General features: G+C 40.3%; 2 protein-coding genes across 4 annotated transcripts; one reads left to right on the plus strand and one right to left on the minus strand.

Moving 5' to 3' along the window:
- Nucleotides 1–145: 145 nt before the first annotated feature.
- Nucleotides 146–3,699, minus strand: LOC115741495. Of its 3 annotated transcripts, none has more exons than XM_030675432.2 (6): nt 3,429–3,699; nt 2,798–3,043; nt 2,291–2,372; nt 1,816–2,030; nt 1,614–1,737; nt 146–466 (listed from the first exon to the last, which is right to left on the minus strand). In XM_030675432.2, the coding sequence occupies exons 1-5, from the start codon at nt 3,653–3,655 to the stop codon at nt 1,617–1,619; spliced, it is 891 nt and encodes a 296-aa protein (XP_030531292.1). In that variant the 5' UTR covers nt 3,656–3,699; the 3' UTR covers nt 146–466; nt 1,614–1,616. The 3 variants fall into 3 exon arrangements, with proteins under 3 accessions (XP_030531292.1, XP_030531291.1, XP_030531293.1); XM_030675431.2 differs by having other exon boundaries at nt 146–464; nt 1,611–1,737; XM_030675433.2 differs by lacking the exon at nt 146–466 and adding an exon at nt 504–1,293.
- Nucleotides 3,700–11,491: 7,792 nt separating this feature from the next.
- Nucleotides 11,492–13,716, plus strand: LOC115741493 (polygalacturonase 1 beta-like protein 3). Its single transcript, XM_030675429.2, has 3 exons — nt 11,492–11,595; nt 11,686–12,301; nt 12,399–13,716. Exons 1-3 carry the CDS (start codon nt 11,530–11,532, stop codon nt 13,637–13,639), a joined length of 1,923 nt encoding a protein of 640 aa, XP_030531289.2. The 5' UTR covers nt 11,492–11,529; the 3' UTR covers nt 13,640–13,716.
- The last annotated feature ends 12,474 nt before the right edge of the window (nt 13,717–26,190 follow it).

Consider the following 26,190-nt stretch of genomic DNA (forward strand, 5'->3'; position numbering starts at 1 on the left):
TCAGACATTGGCGGCTGTTGTCTGAGGTCGCATGATCTCGGACGGCCTCAGGCGCGAGAAATCGAACTTTTAGTATATCTGGACGTGTACGGTTGAAAGAAAAGAACAATCCCTGAATGCCATAAAGATAAATGTTCCCAAAATCAGAATTTTATGGAATATATTACCAGAGTCGCAAATGCAAGTGGTTGATGATGGGGGTTCAACCGCTTGACCAAACGTACACACTTAGCTGCAGCTACCAAAGTTTTTCATCGATTTGGCATCACAAGAGAGCCCTCAAAATTTTCAATTTTTCCTTCCCACCTCGACTCACACGGGCTAAAAACCACAGAAGCCAAGCTCCCCGGTTTTGCTCGGCATCTTGTCGAATGGATCGCATTGCCCGTGATCAGAACAGATGCCCTCCCTGCCGATCTCCGTGTATCAGCAGCGACACCATCCAAAAGGAAAGGATAGCTTGTACCTGTAAAAATTGCTTCGACTGTTGATTTGAGGCCACCCCGGAGAAGGCATTGACAATGAGCACAAGACCAGATTCGCAACAGAGCACAAGAATTAGGTGGGTTTAAGTGTAACCAGAAAATCTCAGTCAAGATATTGCTTACCACTCGAAACGGATAAATTTTACAAGAGGTGGTTTAAAAGCAATATGACCTAGTGGTTTGGGACAGTGCCATAATTTCAGCAGATAACACAGACTGGGCATAAGAGGTCAATCATGATGCAAAAAGGCTGTGCTTCTTTACCCTTTTCGTGAGTTTTTGTAACCAAATCCTCTTGTGCGATGCGCTACAATACACTGAACTGAAATATCGAAAGCCGTCCCATTCTCACCAGGAGGCCACAAAAAGGTAACTAGAGAACCAAGCATTTCCAGAGGCGAAGAAGTAAGGAAATATCAACATTAGCCCTCATGGAAAATCAGTCATCTGATGCCTCAAAAGGAAGAGAGCAAATTCCATGAAGATGGAGAAGCTGGCTCAAAACATTTAAAGTCCAAAGCAAAACAAAAGTCACGTACACCTTGACAAGCTGATAACAGATGCATCGTTCATAATTGACTGAAAATGGGATCCACATATTGCTTTGTAATGGAAAGGAAAAATGTTTAGCCACTAAAGAAACACATAGAGATGGACATTATTTCCTTAGAACCGAAGTGACAATTGCAGACTGCAATACAACATTTTGGAAAAGTGAAGTGGAAGATGATTATACGAACAAGTGAACATGAACTCCAACGTGAACCGAGATTTTCCTCCCAAGTTCCAGATGCAAGAGCTTTAAAGCCTTCAAAATGGAAGTATAAAACAACTTACTGCCTTAGAAGATACAGCCGAACCTTGTAAGTTCATCAATGGCAGCTAATTGATGAGGCCCGTAATTATCAAGACTAAGTCTTTAAGGTACAATATAGGGTCACATGATTGGTGAAGTCAACATTATACTTAAGATGAGAGGGGCAACACAGCAAGAAATATAACATTTAGTTAGGAGTTTTCCCTCTCACATGGGAGAAACCTTACTTTTTTAAATAAGAGAACATACTAACTACAGATTTCAAGTATGCATGCACGCATGAGAGAGAGGAGAGAGATAGAGATATATACACTTCAGGTACAACTTGGCGGATTTAAGCATTTATAAACAGCAGATGCAGGCTGCTTATAAGTTGGTACGCTGCTGGGATCGACAAATCTGACCTCTCCAGGAGCAAAAGAAAGCTCTCTGTGCCTGAAAAGCTAGACAAAATGAAGCAACAAAGACCACATTTACAAGATATATGCGTTATATAACTTCAATAACATCTACCTCCGAAGGTCAAGTCCAACTATGCCAGCTTGTAAAACTGACAAATTGTCAGAATCAGGCGAGACGATGATCACGGTGTCTTCTGAGTACTGGGTCTCAAGAATTGACATAAGTTGCGTTACGCGAACGAATACATCTGCCACACTCTCATTTGGAGTCCCGTCATCTATGGGAGGAGGCTTGATCCTCGGAGAGATGCTGTCAGATGCATACACCTAACGCTCTCATGGATGAGCGTTTGTCCAGTTGCAAGGTGAAGGAAACACACACACAAAATCAAACGGGCATGTGAACTCAGAAACATAAAGGATCCACTAGAAGAGATGGTTAATCCTTTCCAGGTCTACATTAACATAGGAAACCCACCCCTAAATACTCCACTTGCTAAGGTATGAAAGATGCTGTCAGGTGTGAGATAATGTGGAAATAACAACATTCATCATACCAGGAGGACACAGCTTTGTTCTCCTCTTACCTCTGAAACAGAGTCAAGGTTCTTCCCTTCATAGGCTCCCAATCCCCTGGCATCTAGAAAGCTATACTCTGGGACTATGTAGCTGCAATTGGAGAATGAAACAATTGGAGTGATATGTAAACATAACAGCACGATTTTTATTTTTTGTTTTTGCCGGCAGTGATTGCAACATCATTATGACATCAAACTTCAGAATTCTAACTATTGAAGTGTACATTCCACTCAAATTTGATAAGCAAGAAGGCTAAGAGACCATAGCTTATGCTTCTTGTGATTGACTTCTAAGTTCGCCACAGTGTAGAAAAACAAATTGAACCAATTTATTTGATTTAGCTAGGTTGAAACTCAGGAATTACTTAGTACAAAATTACAATACAGAGTACCTACACTTCTGTAACCAAAACAGAGGTTTATGACCTAAAACACTATGCAATTTCATTTAAGTCCAGTGGACATGATCTTCTAAAGCCTCTTTAAACGCTGGTTCATGAGAGTTTAATGACTCACCTCCGACTGACCCCATTAACCGAAGCAATGATTTCAGCAGCTTGGTAAGCTCTCTGAGTGATAGAAGGCCAAATCCAACAATTCCTTTCACACACCCCCATCTCCTTCAAATCGAAAGCTGCCCGAACCATCTGCTTCTTCCCTTTCTCAGACAATCCGCTATCAACCGACGTCTTCGCAACCGGATTAGTGTTGATTATCCCCAAGCTTTCATACTCAGATTCCCCTGCCCTCACCAAGAAATACCTTCCCACAGCAAACCCACCAATAAATATACAGTTCGTCCCTCTAAACTTTGCATTTTGAACAAAACAAAAGAATAGAGCGACTTAAGAGCGGGTTGAACGTTGAAATAACAACTCCAAAGTAACTGCAATCACTGTAAAACAATTACCATCACGCACGGGGAATGCATACAATCGGAAACTCAATCCCAAACCAAAATGCAAGTAGAATTCTATCGTAGTTAACTAAAAGGCACAGCTCCTTGAGACTTGAGAACCACAAAGGACAGGACTTCAAGAACCAAAGCTGCCTCAAGCAACACTAACATCAGCAATCCACAGCAAATCCAACACGGCGGGAAGAATACACGTCCATAAGCAAAATCACAGATAAGGGTCACCCTCACCTATTGGTGAGCCGAGGAGGGGGCATCTGGAAGAGGCCGCGGGCATCGGCGACGGGCGAGAATGGAGACGTGGGCTCGCTCGAAACGAAGAGAGGAGCGACGGGCAAGACGAGGGCAGCGAGGAGTTGCCGCCGAGAAGCGGGTCCGAAGTGAAAGCTTTGATCTTTTTGGGGATGGAACAGCGATGGACGACATGGGGAAGCGGTGCAGGTGGAAGCGGCTAGCATCTTCGCCTGCGTTGTCAAGTAAAATTCGAATGGATGGTTTGCTGATAGTTCCTAGAACTTTGTGAGGACTGAGGAGCTTCCATTTTGCGCTAAATATACTTTTTCTTTTGTCATTTTTTATTTTTATTTTTTTTTTTATCTTCGATGTTTTGTTCCAAGCTAAGGATAAGAAGAGGGACTGGGAATTGACTAGTGTAGTAGTGTTAAGGGGGCGCACCATAACAGTTCTATTTCCCCGTTTTTTCTATTTTTTTGGGAATTGCCAAAAAACAGATTTGTTTAAATAGGAAATCCGTTTAGTATCAAAAAAGGCCAAGTTTCATTTTTTTTCAATTTTCAAGATAATTTCTTTTGCCTAGAAATAGATTTGGAACAAAAATAAGACGTACAAATTTTCTACTTTTCCATTGCAGACGGGGTGCAAGATTTTCTCATTACTCAATGCCACTCGAGGACCCCGTATGGTCTTTCGCCGCTCTCGCATCTCGGCCACTCGCCCTGCGGATCTCTCCGGTTGCCGATCGCGGTGCAAGGTTGCCTTCTCGCGTCCCTATTGCTCGTTGTTGGCCGTTGGTCGCTAGTCGACATTGGTCGTTCGTCGTTCACCGATCCTCGGTTGATGTTCGGCCTTCGTCGCCGGTCAGTCGGTGCAAGGTCGTTTGTCAATGACGCCGATCTCGATTTGCTCGCTCAACCGTCCCGCTAGCTCCACCCTCGCCGCCGCTTGCCCAATTGTAGAAATTTTATGCTGTTATCAAACAAATTTATGAGCCGAGAACAAAAATTTTGTACCGTTGTCAAACGTGTGACGCGCAGAACAAACGGAAAAAAACGAATAGAAATAAAGAAAACAATCCCAAAGTAAAAAGACAGAATGGTTGTCATTTACGCCATTAGAGCTAGGTTGTTATTTACGCCATTAGAGCTAGGCACCCTCAGGGGCGCACATGAAAAAAGTTCTATTTCCCTATTTTTCTGTTTTTTCTTTTTCGAGGAACTGATTTGGAATAAAAATACATTTATTAACGCAATTTTATTTTTTTTTATTTTCAAGACAAATTTTTTTACCTAGAAATAGATTTGGAACAAAAATGATAAGTATAAATTTTCTATTTTTCTATTTTTGAAACAAAACATTTTTCTCGTTACTTAATCCCTCTCTCTCGCATGCGGTCTCCTGCTCTCTTGATTCTCTGCCGCCGTCCGCCCTTTTCTGGTTGCCTATTGCCCGTCGACGGTTGCCTTTCTCGCATCCCTATTGCTCGTTGTTGCCCATTGGTCGCCGGTCCACATTCTTCGTTTGTCGTTCACCGATCCTCCGTTGTTGTTCGGCCTCCACCGGTCGCCGATCTTGGCCCGTCACCGATCTCGATTCGCTAGCCGCCCTGTACTAGTTGCCCAACCGTATTTTATTGTTATAAAATTTTATTCGAAAATAAAAATTTTGTGCCGTTGTCAAACGCGTATCTCTATTCACAAACTCGTCCAAGGAATAGAAATAGAGCCCGGGAGAGAATGGTTGTCATTTACGCCATTAAGAGCTAGGTATCCTCAGGGGTGAGCAACAGGCCTGTCCCAAAGCAAAACATTTTCTCCATCCTGCAATCTAAGGTTAAGAATAGGAAGAAGCAAACAAGTAGTATTAGGATCAATCAGGAGCGAATAAACGGGCAACTCAACCCGATAATTAACCAGAACAAGCCTTACCTGGCCAATAAATCGATTCACAAGGGGTCTGGTCCCATTTCTGATTTAAAAATTGAAGCAAGTCTTGACCGTTGTGGTTCTCGATTCTATTGGGAAATCTGGAATCTGGGACCAACCTAGTTTTGAACTTGTTCTTTTACTTGTTCTTTTTTTTAAATGAAAAATATTTGATGAAATTGGACATGCTTGACATGTTATCTTCAAGTAGAAAGAACTATATTAGCGTTTGAAGGTATAATGAAATGAAACAAAAAAAAAAAAAAGAAAATAAAAGCATCTCGAGTTGACCTTGAAACCTACCTTAACAGGTTAGCTTTTAGGTTCTTAATGTGGAACCCGCCCCCTTAGGCACGCTTCATGTTTAAATAAGTGAACCGTAGATGACATCCTAGTGAAAGTTTTGTCCTATCGCTAAATTTATCGATTTGACAAATCGGTTTTTCATATCTGACATTATTCACAGCAACGAAGTTATCAGAAGGGAAAAAGCCGTAAAAAATCCCAAATTATGCTCATTGCGACACAATCGGTGTGGATTTTTTTTTTTTTGTGACATACCAAAACTATACCACCACGACACATTTATCTTAAATTTTGGGACATAAAAGCTCCAAACTTCTACTTGTATGACCCAATAACCCTCCATCAAGGTTCTTTCGGTTGATTTTTCAGCTAAAACATCATTTTTTTTCCCACTTAAGCCACATGAATGCTATGCCAACGACGTTTGCCTTTTCGGACGTTGGCTTTTCGGCATTCGTGTAGGCAGATTTTTAACAATGCTCATTGATGGAACTTTGACGGATGGGTAAATTTGCCATACAAGTAATACACGTTTCGAGATCTTTTGGTATCACAAAAATAAGCTTAGGATAACTATCTTACACTAGATATAGATTGGGGAGGTTTTTGGTGGCTTTTGCCCCCGCTGAGTAAACAATTTCATTAACGAGTGTTCCAAATGGCAATGGTTGACTAACCAAATTAAGAAGACCTTGTAATCCCGTCTTTTTTTGTGTCGCGCGCAAATCAATGCATTAAAAATCGACCGGTGCCCCGGATCACGAACTAATTAAATCACTAATAGCATAAATTGTACAAGAGTTAATGCCAAAGCCCATGCTCGATCTGACGATACATTGTACCACGCCTGACATGTGGTGACATTAAGAAGTGCAGCTGTGGAGTCAATTTGTGCTAACGCCATGAACAAGGTCGGTTTTGGCAGCAAAATAGTCGTTGCTGGGGGAATTAAAGCACTAAAATAAAGATAGTTTCGTACACTTTCTGCCATACTGCTTTGTCCCAATTAATGAGTGAAAATAGATTTACACTCTGTAAAATTAACATGTTATATCCCAAGAATTATTTGTTAATACATACCCGATTATTTTACTTTCATCGCTGTTTTTGGGGAATTAAACTTTCTGACAGCCTACTCATTATGCTAATCCCAAATGGAGAAATTGCTAAGAGCCACAGTTTGAAAAATTAGTCTAGAAAGTAATGCCCCGACATAACGATCGGCAAGCAAAATATGTTCCCTTCTCGCATACATGAGAAATTATTCAGTGGCTAAGTATAAGCCTATGTGGTTGCCCACTAAAAAAAACGTGATGACATGGAAAGATGAAAAATGAGAAACTTCCTCTCTGCAAAAGCACTGAGCACAAGCAAGCATTTTTCTTGTCCCCCTTCTCCCCTCTTCTTCATCTCTCTCCTCTCCCATCATCGCCTTTGCGGCTTCGCTCCAAAGATCGCCCATTGGCTTCTCGAACTCTTCTTCTTCGTCTTCTACTTCTAATTCGCTCCCCATTTACTTGGGTACGTTGCCAACGATTTTGAAGTGGAAGAGGCCTGTGTAGATATACCGGTGGGCACGGTTTTGGGGTTCCTGGTTATAAAAGATAATTTGCTTCCTTTGCTCTGTTCTGGATAGTTGACATGCTTCTCTTGGGGTGCGCCTTTACAACACCTGATTCTGCGTCTTCTTCAAATCAAGTCCCTGAGTGTCTCTCCCCGTGTTGTACGCCAACCGAAGACACCACGTTGGACTCCGATTCTTTTTTTTAGGAACCTTTTTTATTTTTAGAATTTTTTTTTTTTTTTTTTTTTTTAGCCCATTTGTGATTTTACTACTAGCAATCAAATAATCCCTAAACGAACTCAATCAATTTGTGATACATCATTTGTAATTGACGCCGAAAGAACATTACAAGCTTTTCTAACCCAAAAAGATTTACTAATGTGGATAACAACGAAGGCCCGCATCTAGATCCTCAATTCTTTTAGTTCATTTCTCCCGTGCAAAAGCATGTCTACAAAGTCAAAATAAGAAGATCCAAAGTCTCTTGGCGTTTATACGCATTTCGCATTAAGTTTTAGAAACGCCTCAAATGTATATGCGATCTCACCCGTCATTTTCACAACGTTTGGTGATCCATTCAAACAAAAAGCATCATCGAACAACTAATTCCAATCCATTTGGGACATTAGACATGCTCAAACAATGTTTTATCCTAATCACTGATTTTTCTCAAGCTTCAAATATGACTTTTGGACTCAGCTTACTAAAACAGATCAATGATGTATAATCAACGACATTAAAATATGATGAGTTTTGGGAGAGGCCAAGCCGGCAATTTTGGAGAATGGCTACAGGACGAAGGCAAAGAAGGAGGGAGGAGTTGAGGTGAACGAGAGAGGAAGAGGGGTGAAATCATTTTAAGAGGTTGAAACGTAAAGGAGGAGAGGGGGAGGGAGGAAAGACAAGCAATAAATGCTTGCTTGTGCTCAATGCTTTTTGCATAGGAAAGAGAAATGAGAGCTTTTTATTTTAGTTTCTCATTTTTCATCTTTTCCATGTCATAGGACATGTGTCACTTTTTTAGTGGAACATGCACGCCACATAGGCTTATGACGTGGCAGTTTCTAACCACCGAATAGAGAGTTGCGAGTTTGTAATTTTTTATAACTATTTACTAAGGGTTGGTTTGTTGGAAGGGAAAACCGTTTTCGGGAAATTATTTTCTTGTTTTTCGGTGTTTGGATGATGTACCTTTTTCATGAGCTGAAAATGACGATCTTAGATCGGGAAAAAAAAAATCAACTTTCCCCATTCTAGTAAGAACGAATTCACTCTCCCGAAATCATCAAATTAATTAAAACTAACCGTTTTCCTTGAGATAAAAATATTTTCGTTTATCATGAAATTTTCAATGAAAACAACGCACCCTGGTTTTATTTGTCTGGTGTGATGTTTGCTAACACTATTATCTAGAAGGGGGGTGAATAGGTGACTATAATCAAACTTGCTAAAATAATGCGGAAATAAAAACTCCAAGTTTGATAAGAGCAGATATAGAGAACATAATTGTGCAACGCTTCTATCAGACTGTAAGTAGATGCAAGTAAGAAAATAGAATGCAATGTATAACAATTTATAGCGGCTCGACTTTTACTAAAGCCTACGTCCATTTTCCCACACTAATAGCCTGCTCACTAAATTTTACTAAGTATAGAAAAATGTGCTAACTTGAACACAAACACTTCAATAGAAGCGAGTGTTGCAATTGGAGTTCATATTGGATAATCTGATTCTAAATGCCTTATCGTAGACTGTCTCAATTTGCTTTAGGGATTGTTATCATGAGTATCGGAAAAGCTACTTATTAAATTGCACTGTTGGACTAGGATTGCTTGCTGCTTCTACTCAAAGCTATCCCACTCTACACACTTTTCAACTATGTACAAAACGTCTCAAAAGATCTCAATAATAAGCTTCGAGAAGATAATTTAAAATGTGTGTAGCTCTCTCAAAACATGGATAATGAACTCTTGATCTCTCGCGATCCACAATGCCTTGCGCTCCTTAAAAACTTATTGACATCCAAGTTTCCCACTTGATTGAACTACCTCAAGGATCAAACTTCAAACTAGCGGTTAACAGATTGATAAATGAAGATCACGTAGTCGGAGGTTGAAAGATCATATATTTGGGAGGATTTGCTCGCCCACACAATCAAATCCTTAAATCAATGTTTTGAAGAAAGTAAATTATAAATAGGGTAATTGCCAATCAATCAAGATTTCTCGTATGTAAAGTTACGAAAATATCTTTTACATTGCTGGTCAATCAGTATAACTTAGAAAAGAAATACCAACTAGATCATTAGCTGAGGGATATTGCACCGAATAAACAACTAAAAATAAGTTTATAAAAACTTTGAGGATCACACAAGGATTCAAAACATATCTTACCACAAGTGATTGAGTATGTCTTGTGAGACTCTACTTTTGTCCACGTAAACTACTTCTATCAATATATAATCGTTTATAAGATTGAATATATATAAGATGTAAAGACATACTCATAAATTGTCCTCAAAGCATTTCACAAAATACTTTTCAGGATAATAGAGCAGTTTTGTCAATTTCAAAATCTAATAGAATTTCTCAACATGGTGGAGTAGAGAATGTGATTTCCTTCTTGTGATAAGGGAAGTTGTTTTCCCCTAATACAAGCTTTTTTTTTTTTTTTCAATTCTTGGAAAATTTTGGAAATTGATTAGTTTTCTATCATCCAAATATCGAAAAATCGAAAAATAATTTTTTAGAAACAATTTTCTTTAGTACAAGCGGACCCTGACATTAATTTGTAAAATTGAAATGACCATAAGTAATGTGAGTGGGTACGCTAAGATCGTTTGTAAAATTGAAATACCAAATGACGCGGCGGACATTACATTTGATTTTTTGAGGGATGGTAATTTTGACAAATTTATAATATTCCCACTACCCATTAGTTATTTTAATTATTTTCATTCCATTTTTTGCTAACTAATTTTCAAATAATGGGGGTTAATCTTTGTGCTCTTCGTGAATCCATTGCTCGGGCTCCGAGCTAGTCCTTGTTTTCCTATGTATATATTATTATTCTCTGCCATGTCGAATCAAACTTGATTGTCAGCCCCATCACTTCGTGCTCCGTACCCGGAAGCCATCATTTAAATAATGTTTTCTATGACACGTTTACTCGCAACACGACACATGCCACGCAACAATTAATGGACATTGGTCATGAGTTCAGCCCACTTTAGGGATAATTATTCAAAAAAGTTTTAAATTTATCATATGACACTCGATCCAATTATAAACTTTTAAATTTTGATAATTTAATTATAAACAGCCATATCGATCAAATTTGATTGAGAATCGCTGATGTGATGATCAAATTTGGTCGAAAACCCCGATGTGAAGGTCTACATCAATGCTCGGCTAGCCGTATCGGATAGAAGCGGTCGATGTCCCCATAAACGATTGATAGTCAAATTGGTCGAAACTTCGACAAAAAAAAAAATAGCCAAAACGATTATATCGACAAAATCATCAAGGGAATTTAGAATTAAATTGACAAAAATTGAAAAAGTTTGAAATTGAATTGATCCTCTACGATAAATTCAGGACATAGCCGAAAAGCCATCGTTGTTGTTCACCACGATCCATTCATCCCGATTGAAGAAAAGGGGAAAAAAGAAAAATCTTACAAGACATATATTCATGGCTTCGTGGGTGTGCACAGCCCACAAAGAAGAGAAGACAGCAAAATCATGAGGAGCGTGGATGAAAACTCATGATGCCTACCTATCATGGATGTCCATGTCCGTCAACCTACGCAAAGGTCAATAACTTATGAAATAAACAACAGAAAATGATTGAAAGTATAACCTTTTTTTTTTTGTGGAAAGAAATATTTTTATTTCACTTTAAATAAAAGAACATTGATTCAAAATAAAAATAAAAACCAAACCAAATAAGTAAATTTGAAAGACAAATCAACTTGATATAACCATAAAATGGATCTGTCATATTATCGAAGATGAGCATGTGTCGATATATTCTTCTTAACTTACGGTTTTGCTAAAAAAACGATATTCATCTAGATTCGGCGTTCTTAGTATCATGACAAAAAAATAAAAATAAATAAATAAAAGCAACACCAAAGTCGTTGAAAATATAACTTCGCACGACAGAAACCTAAGCAACTCCCATCACTACACTAGCAGAAAAGAAAAAGAACAGCGAAAGTTGCTTCTTTTACTCTTTATTTATTCTTCTTGATGTGGCCCAATGGGCAGCCGAAGAAGCTCTCTCTCTTACTCCCTCCAATGGCGGGCGAACGCCGTCGGATCCGTCTTCTGATCTTCTTGTTCTCCTCCCTTTTCGCTTGGAGCGTATGAACTTCGCTCTCCCTCTTCACTGGGTTTCACCGTTCTCGTCTTCGTCTCGACGGCGCGTTTGACGCGAGCTTTTTGTTTCTGCAGGCAACTTCAGATGCCGCGACGGCTAGAACGACTGTCGCAGACGCTCCAAACACCACTGCCGGACGGAACCCTTTCACGCCCGAAGCCGCCCTCATTCGCTACTGGAGGACGCGCGTCTCCGCCGACCGCCCGCCGCCGCCTTTCCTCCTCTCGAAGGCCTCTCCGTTGTCCGCCGCCGCCTCTGCTCTCCTCGCGAAGCTGGCCGCCGGGAACTCGCTATCGTCGCACCTCCGCCTCTTCTGCTCCTTGGCCAACCTATTCTGCTCCTTCGACGAGGACTTGAGCAGTGACCGGAAGGATCTGGATGAGGACGCGAACTTCGCCGTCTACTCCAACAAGCGCTTCTCTGGCTACGGCACGGGCAGGCTCGGCGGGGCCGACTCGTTCAAGAACTACTCCGAGGGCCTCAACACGCCCAACTTCTCCTTCAAGAAGTACACCAAGGAGGGCTCGCACCACAGCGAGGGCTTCGCCAACTACGCGTCGGAAGGGAACGTCGCCAACGGCAGCTTCGCCAGCTACGGGTTCGGAGCCAATGGCGGGTCGGGCGAGTTCAAGAACTACCACCGGAGAGTCAACGTGCCGAACCTGCTCTTCACCACCTACGACTCCGACGGTAACTCTTTAATTATATCATTATCTTCTCCTATGAAATTCATATTTGAACTTGAAATATGATCAGATCTGATTTGATGACACAACCTTACGTCCAGCCAACGATCACAAGCTGGCTTTCGCGAGCTACAGCGACGACACCAACAGCGGAAGCCAGTCCTTCACGAGCTACGCCAAGCACGGGAACAGCGCCCCGACGCAGTTCGTCACCTACGGCGACGACTCAAACACGATCGCGTCGGCCTTCACGGGCTACGGGCTACTGGGCAACGCCGGAAACGACACGTTCACGAGCTACGGCGGGACTGGGAATGACCCGCACAGCACGTTCAAGAGCTACGGCGCCGGCGGGAACTCCGGGACGCAGAGCTTCGCAAGCTACCGGAACGGAGCCAACGTCGGCGACGACTCGTTCCAGTCCTACGCCCGGAACGCAAACTCCGCAAAGACGACGTTCGCGACCTACGGGAAGTCGTTCAACCCGGCCAACGACACGTTCAAAGAGTACGGCAAAGGATCGAAAGGCCAGACCGCGATCGAATTCAAGTCATACAGCGTCGATCGACAGTTCAAAGATTACGCCCAAAAGGGCGTCAGGTTTGCTGGATACAGCAACGTTTCAAGCGCGTCACCTTCCTCACGTGCCATCAGTGGCAGTTCCGTAAATAGGTGGGTCGAGCCGGGTAGATTCTTCAGGGAGTCCGCGTTGAGGCCTGGGAATGTCATGCAAATGCCGGACATCGTCGATAAGATGCCCAGAAGGTCGTTTTTGCCCCGGGTCATCGCTTCGAAATTACCGTTCTCGACCCGGCGGCTGCGGGACGTGAAGGAGGTGTTCGGGGCACGGGAGGGCTCGGCCACGGAGGGCGTGATCCTCGCCGCGCTGCGCGAGTGCGAGCGGCCGCCGAGCCGGGGCGAGACGAAGCGGTGCGTCGGGTCCGCGGAGGACATGGTCGACTTCGCGGCGTCGGTCCTCGGCCGCGGCATAACGGCCCGGACGACGGAAAGCGTCAACGGGTCGAAGCGGAGGGTTGTGATCGGGGCGGTCGGAGGGATCAACGGCGGAGAGGCGACGGAGTCGGTGTCGTGCCACCAGAGTTTGTACCCTTACTTGTTGTACTACTGCCACTCCGTGCCCAAAGTGAGAGTGTACGAGGCCGAGATTTTGGAATTTGTGGGGAGGAGCAGGATTAACCGTGGGGTCGCCATTTGTCATCTGGACACGTCATCGTGGAGTCCGGCCCACGGTGCATTTGTGGCGCTCGGGTCCGGACCCGGGCAAATAGAGGTGTGCCATTGGATCTTTGAGAACGACGTGACCTGGACGGCTGCAGATTGAGCGGGAAATCGTCCGATAAAACTGGGTACGCGTGATCAAATGAAAGTGGACCGTGGGATCTCCCGCGATAATTTCTCGAGCTTTGTTTGATGCGGCCTTTTGTGTTTATGAGTTTCCTTAAATGGAAACTAACGGAAGCAGATTCGTTGAAACCGAAAGCTTTTCCACATTTATTTGCTTTATCTTTTGTTTTCGGATTTTCCATTTGGTTCGCAACTTGTTCAATCGAAGTGAGGTGAAACTGTCGGAGACATGCGACGATCAATTACGGATCATTTTTTATCAATCCCGAGATTTCCTAAGATTATAATTGATCAAATTATATCAATCTAATCAATCCAAGATTCGAGATGATTCCACGTGTCTTCATTTATTATTTCCTTGGTTAACCTTTCATTGTATTATAAATAGGAGCTTGTACAATATAAAGAATGCAAGTAAGGAGTATACAAATATACATTAATCTATCAAATTCTCCCTATTCTTCAATTTCTAGATTAAAAAAAAACGAAACTGCTGGTGGATTTTTCTTTTTGTTACTGTTACCAAACTTGAAAAATGACGCGCACCCTCATAAAATTTGGACTAGACCCATGCTTTTTTAGCATGTTAAGCAATAGTAACAATCATAGCAATGAAATTTAACTCGTAATCCGAGTTTCACATGCAAATAAGGGCGTAACACCCCCATGGAAACTTACAATATCAACTTCAAAGGAACGAAATCTTACCCTGCAGAACTACTTGAAGTACTGTGGTTAAAACGCATGGCGGACGAAGTGAGGAAAAAAAAAAAAAAGTTGCAAAAGCTGAATCGAATCGAAGATTTTAGCCAGAAATGTTTGTAGAAGAAGCTAAGGACGATGTTTTTGTTGATTTTTATTTTTATTTTCAGAGGGACAAAAGTTTTGTCCCTTGTCCCAATCATCCCCTAGGCACTACAAACCTTTAAAAAAGAAAAAGAAAGCTCGAAATTTTGACCGGGTAAAGAGGAGGGCACGACAGAAAGTGCGCGTGTTCTGCCGGTCTTGGCGCTGGCAAAAGTAAAGCATGCTACGCCTTCATAGATCCATGCAGCTTTAAGTGCAAACCAAAGGAAAGCATGTATATTCATATTTCTATGTATTATTAAAATCTTGAGATGTGTTGAATGAAAGTCTCAAAACTTATTACGAAAGTGCAGTTGAGTCTTAAAATTTATAATAAAAAAAATACAATTAAGTCTTAAAACTTATCAAAACGGTTTAATCGAGTCGTTCGGTTGACTTCGTTCAATTTGGCTAACAAAAATATTGACGTGATTTTGTTATTATTTAATTTATCCTACGTGGTGTTGACGTGGCTAAAACGATGTCGTTTTGGTCTAAATATGACTTGTTAATATAAATTCATTTAAATTAAAAATTAAAAAAAAAGCAGTTTAAAAAAAAAGGAGAGAAAAACAAGACAAATGGTGGGGAGAGCTACAGCTTTCGCTACGGTTTCCCTTTTTTTTTTTAATGAAATTTTTGGTTATTTTTAAATTTCATTTAACCGAAATTTATATTGAATGACTGATTTGGATCAAAACGATATCATTTTAACTTTATATTTCCTAATTTAGTGTTGACATATAAATTTTGGCTATCCCTTTTAGTCATTAATTTTTGCATAAAAATTAAGGACTACCCTTAGTCCCTAGAAAAAACATTCAAATCATTTTCATATAGTCTAGTTTAATTTAGCATAGGACTGGTAGCGGACATGCTTAAATGTTCAATTCAGAACCTATTTAATTTTGCTCGAGATTGATGCAGGAAATTGTTAAAAGAAAGCAACCATAGGAAAAAGAACGTTGAAAATCTGGTAAGATGGAGCATATCTTCGATATTCAAAATCAATGAGAATGCGGTTGGAGAAATATCGGCAAAAGATCAATACTCGTGAATGGGCCAACGGTGATGAACGTAGACACATTCGCGGCAATATGAGCGAAACAGAATAGATTGCATTGAAAGAGCTCAAGTGATCTTTGTCGAAATTCTCGGAAAATCTCCACGGATCAAAACAGCTCTAACAGCTCCGTACTTTCAAAAAAAAGATACGAAGAGAGATTTGATTTGTTTTGAGGAAGCTCAAGTCGTCTCGGTCTATAAAAGGCATTCACGTTCTTCTTCATAGGGGGCTTGACAACTGCACAAGCACAAAGAGAGAAAGGCGAGGGGTCTCGTCTAGGGTGAATAGGAAAAAAGGCGTGATGGTACAAAGAGCAGAAAAGTGAGGGGGAAGACTTCCTTAAAAAAAAAGTGAGTCTCGTCTGAGAGAAAAGAGAGAGAAGAGGGGGGCTTAGAAAACTTGGAGAAAAACGACGTGAGTTCGGGACGGAGTTCGAAGGTTTTCCCTCAAGGGTCTAAACCCTCCTCCGTTCGAAGCTCATCAATGCGCTAATCCTCCTTTATCGCAAGCTCCCCCGCGCGCTAATTCTCTTTCGCTGACCTACTGTTGCCATCGCTATTCTGCTGTCGCCCGACATAACCCCGTCGACATCCACCGCTGTCCCACCATCACGCGTCACAGCTCCATCAAAGTTCGTTTCTGCTGCTTATTGTTTCATCTTCATTCCAGCACTGTTTCATCGCTTTCCAGTGCTGTCCCGGTTGTTGTTCAGGCAAGATTTGGTGGCTGTTTAAGGCTGGCTTCGAAGGTTTGTTCGAGCAAGCTCATGCGATTGTTTAAAGACAAATTTTGCTGCTGTCCTGGGAAGTTTTACTGCTGTTTGGCACAGAAACAGTGTAGTTTTTGGGCTAATGTTCAGTGCAGATTTTTGGGCAACGCTTAGAGTGATAATTATATTATTCGGCGCAAAGTGCTCGTCATTTCGGGATTGTTTAGGCACAAGTTCAGCTGTTGTCCGGGGGCTTTTTTACCGCTGTTTGAAGTCCAAAACAACTCTTCTTTGGACGTGTTTCATTGGTGGTGTCCGCCAATCTCGAGCCTTGGTAGCCTCTCCGTTGATCACGATCAGAAAGCCACCTCGATCCATTGAAGATTTGAATACAAGAAACAAAATCTGAAATATTTCAGATTAGGTAAATTCGATTTGCTCAAGTTCGTTTCTTGTTTGAATTTATATGGATTTCGAATGATATTTTGCTTAGGCAAGTTTTTATCCGTTGATATTGCAGTATGTGATAATTGCCTATTTGAATTTTATTGATACCTCAAGCATATTTTTAGATTAGAAAACCGTTTCGAATTAAAGGGTGATTCCCTACCAACAACGTGCAAATTCAGACTAATCTCGACCCCGAAATTTGTCTCGATGGCACGGGGATCGAGATATCTAATCTTAACCACCAGATTTGATTTCTCGATCCAATCCGTTATCTAATTCGAATCGGAAGATATTTTCATAAATGATCATGCATGATTTGATTTGTTAAATAAAAAATAAAAAATAAAAAAATCCATTCAAAACACCAAAAATATCTCATTCATGTAAATTGCATATAGTTTAGAACATTCTATTCAAGTAGATTGAACATATTCATTTTACATATGCACATTGTTTAGGCCTAGTCGCATAACCACTATGTCATTTTCATGTCGCATTGATTAGTCATGTAATATATTTTGCCATGTCATCAAAGTTTGGCATATCATATAGTTCGGCATGTAATTTCGTCATATTATTTTTTACGTGTCGTATTATACGTTATGTCATGAATTTGATAAGTCATTGATGCCATGTCGCATTCATACGTCATTTAGAATAAGGCTCATTCATTTTAAATTAGTAGATTAGTCTAGTCTAATATAACACGTCATTTAGATAAATTCATGTCATTTTTGCATAACATGTAGGTTAGAATTCACGTTGCTTTGCATGTCATTAGGATTCAAAAACTTAAAAAAAAAAACATCATGCATTCATGTCATATTAGAATAGTCGTCACTTTTTCATCTCGTTAGAATAATTGTGTTCTCGGAATACCATCACATTCATGCATTGCATCATCCATTTAAATAAATACTAATAATTGCACTTTTGGAACTTTGAATCACAATCCTCGCAAGTTGCTGACTCAGATAATTTTCATTGAAATGAAAGGTACCGAAAGGGCGTTAATAGAAATATTAGTGTAACCAAGTTCCCGAATTCAATGAATCTCTGGTTCATAAAAATAAAGTATTTCTCCCGATACTTTATTTAGGTGTCTAATCAGCCTACCATGAATTGATTAGTGGCGACTCCAAGTTAAATATTTTTGCTTGTTAATTATTTGAACCATAAGTTGCGAGTTAGTAGAGTTCGGGAGGACTCGAGCTAGGTTAGTTAATTTAATTAACCTAGTAATCCATTAACCTAGAAACTTGATTTTTTAGGTCACGACAGCTAGTTACGTTAGCATTCTCTGTTAGCCAAGTTAGACAGAGTTAACGGGATGACTCGTTCGAATCAATTTGACAAGTTTCAGGACTTGATTGCATTTTTTGTAGGTTTTAGGGTTCAATTGCATATTCATGGTAAGTTTTAAGATTTTCAATGAACGTATTCCTAAAATCTTTGTTGTATTATAAGTTGGGTTCTTTCAACCTCCACCAACAAGATGCTTATCTTGGAGACAACTCTTAATTATAATGTGTTGGATTCTCTTGAAAGAAATTGGTTCAGACATTACTTTCTTGAGATAGGCCTTTGTAGCCCTAAAGAGAAAACTACGTATTGCTACATCTTAATTTTTGTCTAAAGTAACATCGCCTTATTGGGGGTATAGTTTATACTCCCTAATAATAGAAAAGCACGCGAGTCCCGCTCGGAGGGCTTTTACGATTTAAACCCATAATTTTTCATTAATAGCTTGGGTTTGGGTTCATGAATATCTACACACACACACACATTTTCTCTTGTAATTGAGGAATGTAATGAGAGGTGCGAGGTGTTAATTATGGTGAATCCTATGCTGGACGTAACCCTAGTTTAAGGGTGAACTAGTATAAAATCTCGTGTCTCGATTTCTCTTTCTTTGCTTTTGCACTTTAATTTGTGTTATTGTGTGCCGTTCCTAACAAGCTGGTATCGAGCGAGATTTGAAGTTAGGATTTTCTTGGTGAAGAGAGATCCAAAAAATTGAATCCTGGAAGATGTTGGCTAGTCAATCATTGATTGAAGTAGAGAAGCTCGGGGAAAAGGGTTTTGAGTTATGGAAGTTGAAGATGGAGGCTTTGCTCGTGGATAGAGATCTATGATACACAATCAAAGAAAATAAACCCGAGGTGAATACCAAGGAGAAGGCAAAGGAGGAGGAGGCTGTGTTCGCATCCAATCAATTGAAGGTGTGGATCAATAGCGATCGTATGGCGTGAAGCCCGATCCGGCTATTTCTTGCTAATAATGTCCTAGTGAATGTGACCTTTGAGAAGACAGTAAAGGATCTCCGGACGAAGTTGAGAAGCCTTTATTAGAGCAAGTCGCTCGTGAACAAGATCCCGTGACAATATATCACCCCATGGATCTTGTGAGTTCACATTCATGGAAGAATCTAGTTGATTTCTCTAGTATTCTTCAAGGGCTTGAAATGTGCTGGGATGTGCATAGGGTCTGTCCCATGAACAACTAGCTGAGTATGGCCAAACTTATGGAGGGATGACTTTGTTTGATTGACACAAAATCCTTTGAAGTTCCTTATATTCATAAGGAAGCTTTGTGATTGATTTTGAAAAAAGGTGGTGAATCTGACAACTTGGTAACAAACTATGAAAAGCTTCACCAAAATTCTCGACCTGCACAATCTTTTGAACCCCGGTTTACCAAAAAAAAGATGGTATTGTCACCATCAAATTTTTCCAAAGAAAAAAAAGATTCTCCTTCTTGATTTATCTCTTTTCTGACCATTCTATGCTTTCCGCGGGAGTGAAGGTGATTCCTTTTCTGCACACTTAAAAGAGTTTAACACTATTGGTAGGCGGCTTACATGTATTGATGTTAACTTGGATGAGGAAGATAAAACATATACTTTATCGTGTTCATTGCCGAATTTATGGGAACATATAATTATTTCGATTGGCACCGGTGTAAGTGCATTATTCTTTGAGAACGTTGTATCTGCGTTATTGTCCGAGGAGATGAGGAGAGCAAGTTCTAATACTGCAATGAATGAATTGTAAGAGGAAGGAACAATGAATGATCCATGTGACATCTCTGTCCCACATCGCCTAGGAGGAAAGCCTTGGGTTGGTTTATAAGAAGTTGGGTGCCCCTTAGACTTGCAAGAGACCTTTTCCGAGCCTTATATGGGCGACGCTCGGAGGAACAAAACCATGAGGACTATGTATCCAAAGCGGACAATATCTTGCAAAGTGGCGCAGCAAAAGCGCGTGGGGCCCGAGGCGATTCTGATTGGTATCGAGCCGACCTCCGACCGCATGTGGGGCCGCAACGGGCGCTCGCTGGTGCCGCCGAGGGCACAGGTGGGACGCTGTACCGCTAAGGGGGGATTATGTGACATACCCGTCCCACATCGCCTAGGAGGAGAGCCTTGGATTTGTTTATAAGGACTTGGGTGCTCTTTAGACTTGCAAGAGGCCTTTTCTGAGCGTTGTATGGGCGACGCTCGGAGGAACAAAATCGTGAGTACTTGTGTTCCAAAGCGGACAATATCTTGCAAAGTGGCGCGGCGGAAGCGCGTGGGGCCCAGGCCGTTATAATCCAAATCCAAATTTGGTGTTATGAATAAATCTAAAGGAAGATCTAAAAGCCGTGATCGATCGGAAATTAAGTGTTGGAAGTGCAGAAAAGCTAGACCCTTAAAGAAAGATTCCGGAAGCAAAAGTGTAGACCCATTAAAGCAAGATAAGGCACCATCATCTAGTACAAAGAAGGATGATGATAGCAGTGCGGGAGACATGTATCTTGTCCGCAACTCATCTCAAGTTGACCACAGTGCATGGATAAATGATACTAGAGCGTCTTTTCACATGATCATAAAGATTGGTTCTGTTGTTATGAGTCACATTAGGGAGGTACAATGCAGATGGGAGATGATACGACTCTTGATATTGTTGATCGCGGAAAGGTGAAGCTGAAGATGAAAGATGAAACATTCAAAAATCTTCTAGATGTGATGCATATTTCTTGTTTTACTAGGAATCTTATTTTTGTGGAAACTATGGCAAATGCTGGTATTACTTTCACCAGAGATAAGTACTCATGCAACCTAATCCGTTGATCTATGGTGATAGCTAGAGGTGAACAAGAAGGAAAACTGTGAAAATTACTTGAAAGTACGATGATCGGTAGTGAGAGCTATATCACAAAGTAGGTGGAAGAAGATCCAGCGATTCTGTGGCATCCAAGATTGGGTCATATCGGTGAAAAAGGATTGGTGACCCTTACTTACTTCAAAGAAGTTGTGGATGGAATCCCAAGCTGTTCAATGAGTTTCGAATTTTGTGAACATTGTCAATATGGGAAGCAGAATTGGATATTTTTTTAATCCATAGGAGGGAGAGCAAAAGGGATTTTGGATTTAATCCACAATGACATCTTCGGTCCTATATTCGTATCATCGTTTGGAAAATTAATGTATTATGTTTTGTTTACTAATGACTTTTCCAGAGATGTGTAGCTATATTTCTTGTAGAGAAAAAGTAATATGTTTGAAAAATTTCCTGAGTTCCACGCTTTAGCGTCAATTTGATAGAAAGATTAAAGTTTTGCAGACTCACAAAGGAGGAGAATTCTGTTGAGTGAAATTTGATCAATTATGTGTGACCAATGGTATTGCGAGGCAGAAAAAAAGCCCTATTCACCTCGGCGGAATAGGTAGCAGAGATGCCTATTGGGCTCTCATGGAGAAGGTGAGTAGTATGTTGAGTGGTGCAGGCTTAGCAATTGAATTTTGGGTGGAAGTAGTGACTACCGCGTGTTATCTAAAGAACAAGTCACCTGCATTAGCTTCGAGGGATCGGACACCGTTTAAGGCATTGTTATGGAAGAAGCTAAATATATCCAATGTTAGAGTGCTTGACTGCGAAACATTTGTGCAAGTGCCAAAAGAAAAGAGGAATAAGCTCGAGAGCAAGTTAGAGAAATGCATCTTCATTGGATACGAGGATGGTATTAAAGGGTATAAGTCTGTGGAATTCGATATTAAATGTATTATCTATGGCGGGGATGTGGTGTTCTGAGAATCTACGATAATTAGATTGTTTCATAGTCTCCTAAAGAACCACGGACGGTTGAGTTAGATGTTTGTTTACGGGAAGAAACAGAGGTTACACAAGCCAAAATAGAAAAATCAGATTCTGAAGGCGATGAGCCCGATGTGGAGGATGACATTGTAGATCCGATACTAAGTTTAAAGTTGAAGCATCACCTGAATTAGTCTTAAGAAAGTTTACACGGCAGAGAAGACCACCCGAGAGGTGTACCTTATTTTTCAGTATTGAAATTGTGCTCTGACTATTACGGGTGATGATCCAAATACTGTTAAGGAAACAAGAAGCGTAGAAAATGCTAAGCGGTGGGAGAAAACCATAAAAGATGAGATGGACTCATTAGGTAAAAATAGAACGTGGAATCTAGTAAAACTACCTGCATATCGGAAGGCAATTGATTGCAAGTGGGCATTCAAGAAGAAGATATTTATAGATGGAGATATATAACGATACAAAGCTCGTTTGATTGCGAAGGGATATTCACAAATAAAAGGAGTCGATTATGGTGAGATTTTTTGTCCTATTGCTAAATTAAATTCCACGAGACTTGTCTTATCTGTAGCAGTTTTACACAATCCGGAGGTAGAGCAGTTTGATGTAAAAATGGTATGCTTCCATGGTGACTTTGATGGGGATATTTACATGAAACAATTAGATGGGTATGTGATCGGAGGAAAAGAAGATTTTGTTTGCAAATTGAACAAGTTTTTGTATGGCCTGAAGTATTCTTCAAGAATGTGGTACCGGAAGTTTTACTTATATTCCTTGAAGCTTGGCTTTGTTCCCTGTGATGGTGATCGTTGTGTCTATGTAAAGAGATTAGACGATGATTTTGTTACCTTAACCTTATATGTTGATAATATGTTGCTAGTTGAGAATAGTATGAGAATGATTAGCACCGTAAAAGGACTGTTGGCAAAACAGTTTGAGATGAAAGATTTAGGCCCAACAAACTTCATCTTGGGCATGCAGATAAAAACCGAGCGTGAGAATGGAAAGTTGTGGCTAAATCAAAAGAAATATGTTGAAAGTGTGCTGAAAAGGTTAAACGTAAGCGATTGCAAACCTATGAAGACCCCTATGTCCACAAGTTCCAAGCTATCAACGCTTCAATGTCCCAAGATTGAAGAGGAAGCTGAAGAGATGGTAGCAGTTCCATATACAAGTGCGGTTGGGAGCTTAATTTATGCTCTGGTGTGCAATCATCCGGATATTGAGTAGATATGTCTAATCACGGAAAAGAGCATTTGATAGCTGCAAAGAGAGTACTTCGTTATCTTTGCGGTGCGTCTAACTTTGAGTTATGTTATGAAGTCATGAAAAGTTGAAGGCATGAAAAGTTAAAGGGACAACAAGCGTTAGAACTGAAGTGTTTTGTCAATGCTAGGAGGTGACATTGATAGCGGGAGGTTGACCAACGGTTATGTTTTTCCTTATACGGCAGAATTGCGAATTGGATGAGCAATGGATGGAGCACGGTTGCTTTATCTACTACTGAGGTAGAGTACATGGCTCTTACTCATGCTGCTAGGAAAGTGATCCGGATGAGCAGATTGTGTATAGAGCTTGGTTTTACCCGAGGAGTGAAGTTTGTGTGTGATAGACAGAGTGCTATATTCTTGGCTAAAAATCCTGATTTTCATGCAAGAATAAAACATATTGACATACAATATCACTTCATTCGAGAGAAAGTAGAACAAAAAGTTAAAGTATTAAAAAAAGTTGACACATAAGTGATAGTGTAGATTTTTTTACCAAAGTAGTAAGTGCATAAAAGTATGAATAGTACGCAACTAAATTGGGTTTAAAGAATCATGAGAAGTATTCACCAAGTGGGAGAATGTTGGTGTGGTTCATACTATCCAACGATAGGAATGCACGTGAATCTCGCTTCATGCTGAGTGGGCGGGGGTCCGGGGGAGTCGCCCTAGCGGGAGTCTGAAGAGAACAGTGCCCCCTGGACACTAGAATGTTTCTACGATTGAAGCTCATAATTTTTCATTAGTAGTTTGGGTTTAAGTTCATGAATAGCTACACTATATATACTCTTTTTCTCTTGTAATTGACGGATATAACGAGAGATGCGAAATGCTAATTATAGGAGAATCCTCTACTAGATGTAATCCTAGCTTAAGAGTGAACTAGTCTAAAACTTTATATCTCGATTTCTCTTTCTTTGCTTTTACACTTTTCTTTGTGTTATTGTGCACCAATCCTAGCATGCCTATCACGATTTCTTTAAGATACACGATCATAAAGTATTAATTTGCGATTAACACATAGCTCATACTTATCTTTGAGTGATTTATTGGTGGCTCAAAAAGTGTGTAGTGTTTAAGGGGAAAAGTATAAAAAAATCACAAACCCATTGAATCGGTACAAAAAAAAAAGTACCAAAAAAGTCCATCTTAGTCTTGGCGGTGCCAAGTAAGACGATCGACGTCCATGTCAGCGATTTTCTACCTAAATTGATCGGATGGTTTGACTTGGTACCAAAGTGAAAATGTTTAGAACTAAATTGGTTCAATTAAAAGGTTTAGAACTGAATTGGTATTAATGTAATATGTTTATGACTAAATTGGTACTTTAGCTCATGATCAAAATACAAAAGAGGCGGCAAATGGGTAGGAATAAATTGACACGAGTCATATAAACCATGCATGACTCACGTCCACCCAAGCAAACAGTCCATTGTTTCAATGAAGTTGCTTTCTTAACGCATCAAGAGTCTAAGGGCTCAAGAACAAGCCTCGTGGGCCTTTTTGGAGTAGAAATGGACTTCGTTTAGCCTTAGGAGACACTACAGTTTTACATGCAAGAGGCTTTATTTTTTCTCAACTCATTTTTTTTTGTGAAATAAAAAAAGTCTTAAACCTATTGTGATTATACCAGTTCAGTCCTAATTTTTTTTTGTCATTTTAATCTTAAATATTTTGTATTTGTGCTAATTCAGTCATTCTTGCCAATTTTGAGTGGCTGACGCTGATGTGGCACTACGGCATGCCGTGGGACTTTTTTAATAATAATAATTTTTTTGTATTTTTTTAAAATATTATCTCGGAAAGTGCCACGTTAGTTCCGGCTAGCCAAAATTGGCCGGATGGATTGAATTGACACAAATACTAAAGGTTTAAGACTGAGTTGGAAAAGAAAAAACCTTTGGCACTGAATTACTACAATCATAGTAGGTTTAGGATATTTTTTGGCTAATTCTTCCTTTTTTTCCGTTTAGGTTAAATGAATCTATATCTATTTATCTTTCTAAAAAATAGGATGAAAGGAGGGTCTTTCTCTACTATCACTATCTTTCTTAAAATAAGCCCTGTAATGTTATCTGCGCTAACAAACATATTTATCCTAATTATGTTCGTGATTACTTATAACAGTAATCTTAATAAATACCTCATATGGTATATCCAATCTTTTTATCTACAAAGATATACTAAGGGAAGGTTGTGCGGAGGACACGTGTCATCCTCTAAGCCCTCTTGGCTCCGCGCTGGGATTTGATCTTGTGATTTTTACTTTGTAATTCTTTTATCGAATACATTATTTGATTTGATCTTGTGATTTTTTTTTTTTTGTCTAGCGTAGCTATAGAGCAGAATTACGAATTTTACAATCTGATCTTGAAAGATCGAAACAACAAAAAATGATTATAGTCAAATTCCAATTTGCGTAGAGCGAAGAAAATGAAGTCCCCATGTCTAGTCCAAAAAATAAACCTAACCTAACAAAAAGTTCGTTAGATGTGACGGAGCAAACGCAACTAATGATTCACGAGAAAAAAAAAGTTTGATGCCTTTTTCTAAGGTGAAGAAAATTGGACCTAAGACCTTTTTGCCTTTGCCGTTGCCTATTGGAGTAAAAAATAAATAATAATTTTTTTATTTTTATAAACCGATCATCAATACCTTCCACAATTGATATGGGATAACCCTAACATACTTGACCTAGTTCAAAGAGGAGGTTTGGGGCATCGATGGAGGAGGAAGAGAGTCTCCATGATGGTCTTGGAGGTGGTCGATTGAGGTGAACTTTCCATTAAAAATTGATGAATTGGAGAGAGAGAGAGAGAGAGAGGGGATCAGTGGAGATCAAGGTTAGGACTCGCACTTTTCAAATTGGGAGATTAAAAAAAAAAAAGACGAACTGAAACATGACCTGACTGAACTATCATAATACTCGAATTCATGTACTTGTCACCCCGACCCAAAAGATCCTACATTTTCGGGTCAGGTCGGGACAGGTGGTTGGGCTTTTTTGACTGCCCTACCCACCATGTGTTGCGTCCGTCGCCCTTGCCACCATCGCCGTCGTCCCTCTTGCTCGTCAACCCTCCCCTAGTCCCT

The sequence above is a fragment of the Rhodamnia argentea genome, chromosome 6, assembly GCF_020921035.1.
Source record: "Rhodamnia argentea isolate NSW1041297 chromosome 6, ASM2092103v1, whole genome shotgun sequence".
NCBI classification, from domain to species: domain Eukaryota; kingdom Viridiplantae; phylum Streptophyta; class Magnoliopsida; order Myrtales; family Myrtaceae; genus Rhodamnia; species Rhodamnia argentea.

What these genes read in the sequence shown, in the direction of transcription:
- LOC115741493 (XM_030675429.2), top strand. Translation starts at nt 11,530, where the DNA reads ATGGCGGGCGAACGCCGTCGGATCCGTCTTCTGATCTTCTTGTTCTCC. An exon ending in CCTCCCTTTTCGCTTGGAGC is followed by an intron (nt 11,596 to 11,685) that starts GTATGAACTTCG and finishes TTGTTTCTGCAG; the next exon opens with GCAACTTCAGATGCCGCGAC. An exon ending in CACCACCTACGACTCCGACG is followed by an intron (nt 12,302 to 12,398) that starts GTAACTCTTTAA and finishes CCTTACGTCCAG; the next exon opens with CCAACGATCACAAGCTGGCT.
- LOC115741495 (XM_030675432.2), bottom strand. Translation starts at nt 3,655, where the DNA reads ATGCTAGCCGCTTCCACCTGCACCGCTTCCCCATGTCGTCCATCGCTG. An exon ending in CCTCCTCGGCTCACCAATAG is followed by an intron (nt 3,044 to 3,428) that starts GTGAGGGTGACC and finishes TGCTGTGGGAAG; the next exon opens with GTATTTCTTGGTGAGGGCAG. An exon ending in GTTGGACTTGACCTTCGGAG is followed by an intron (nt 1,738 to 1,815) that starts GTAGATGTTATT and finishes CTAGCTTTTCAG; the next exon opens with GCACAGAGAGCTTTCTTTTG.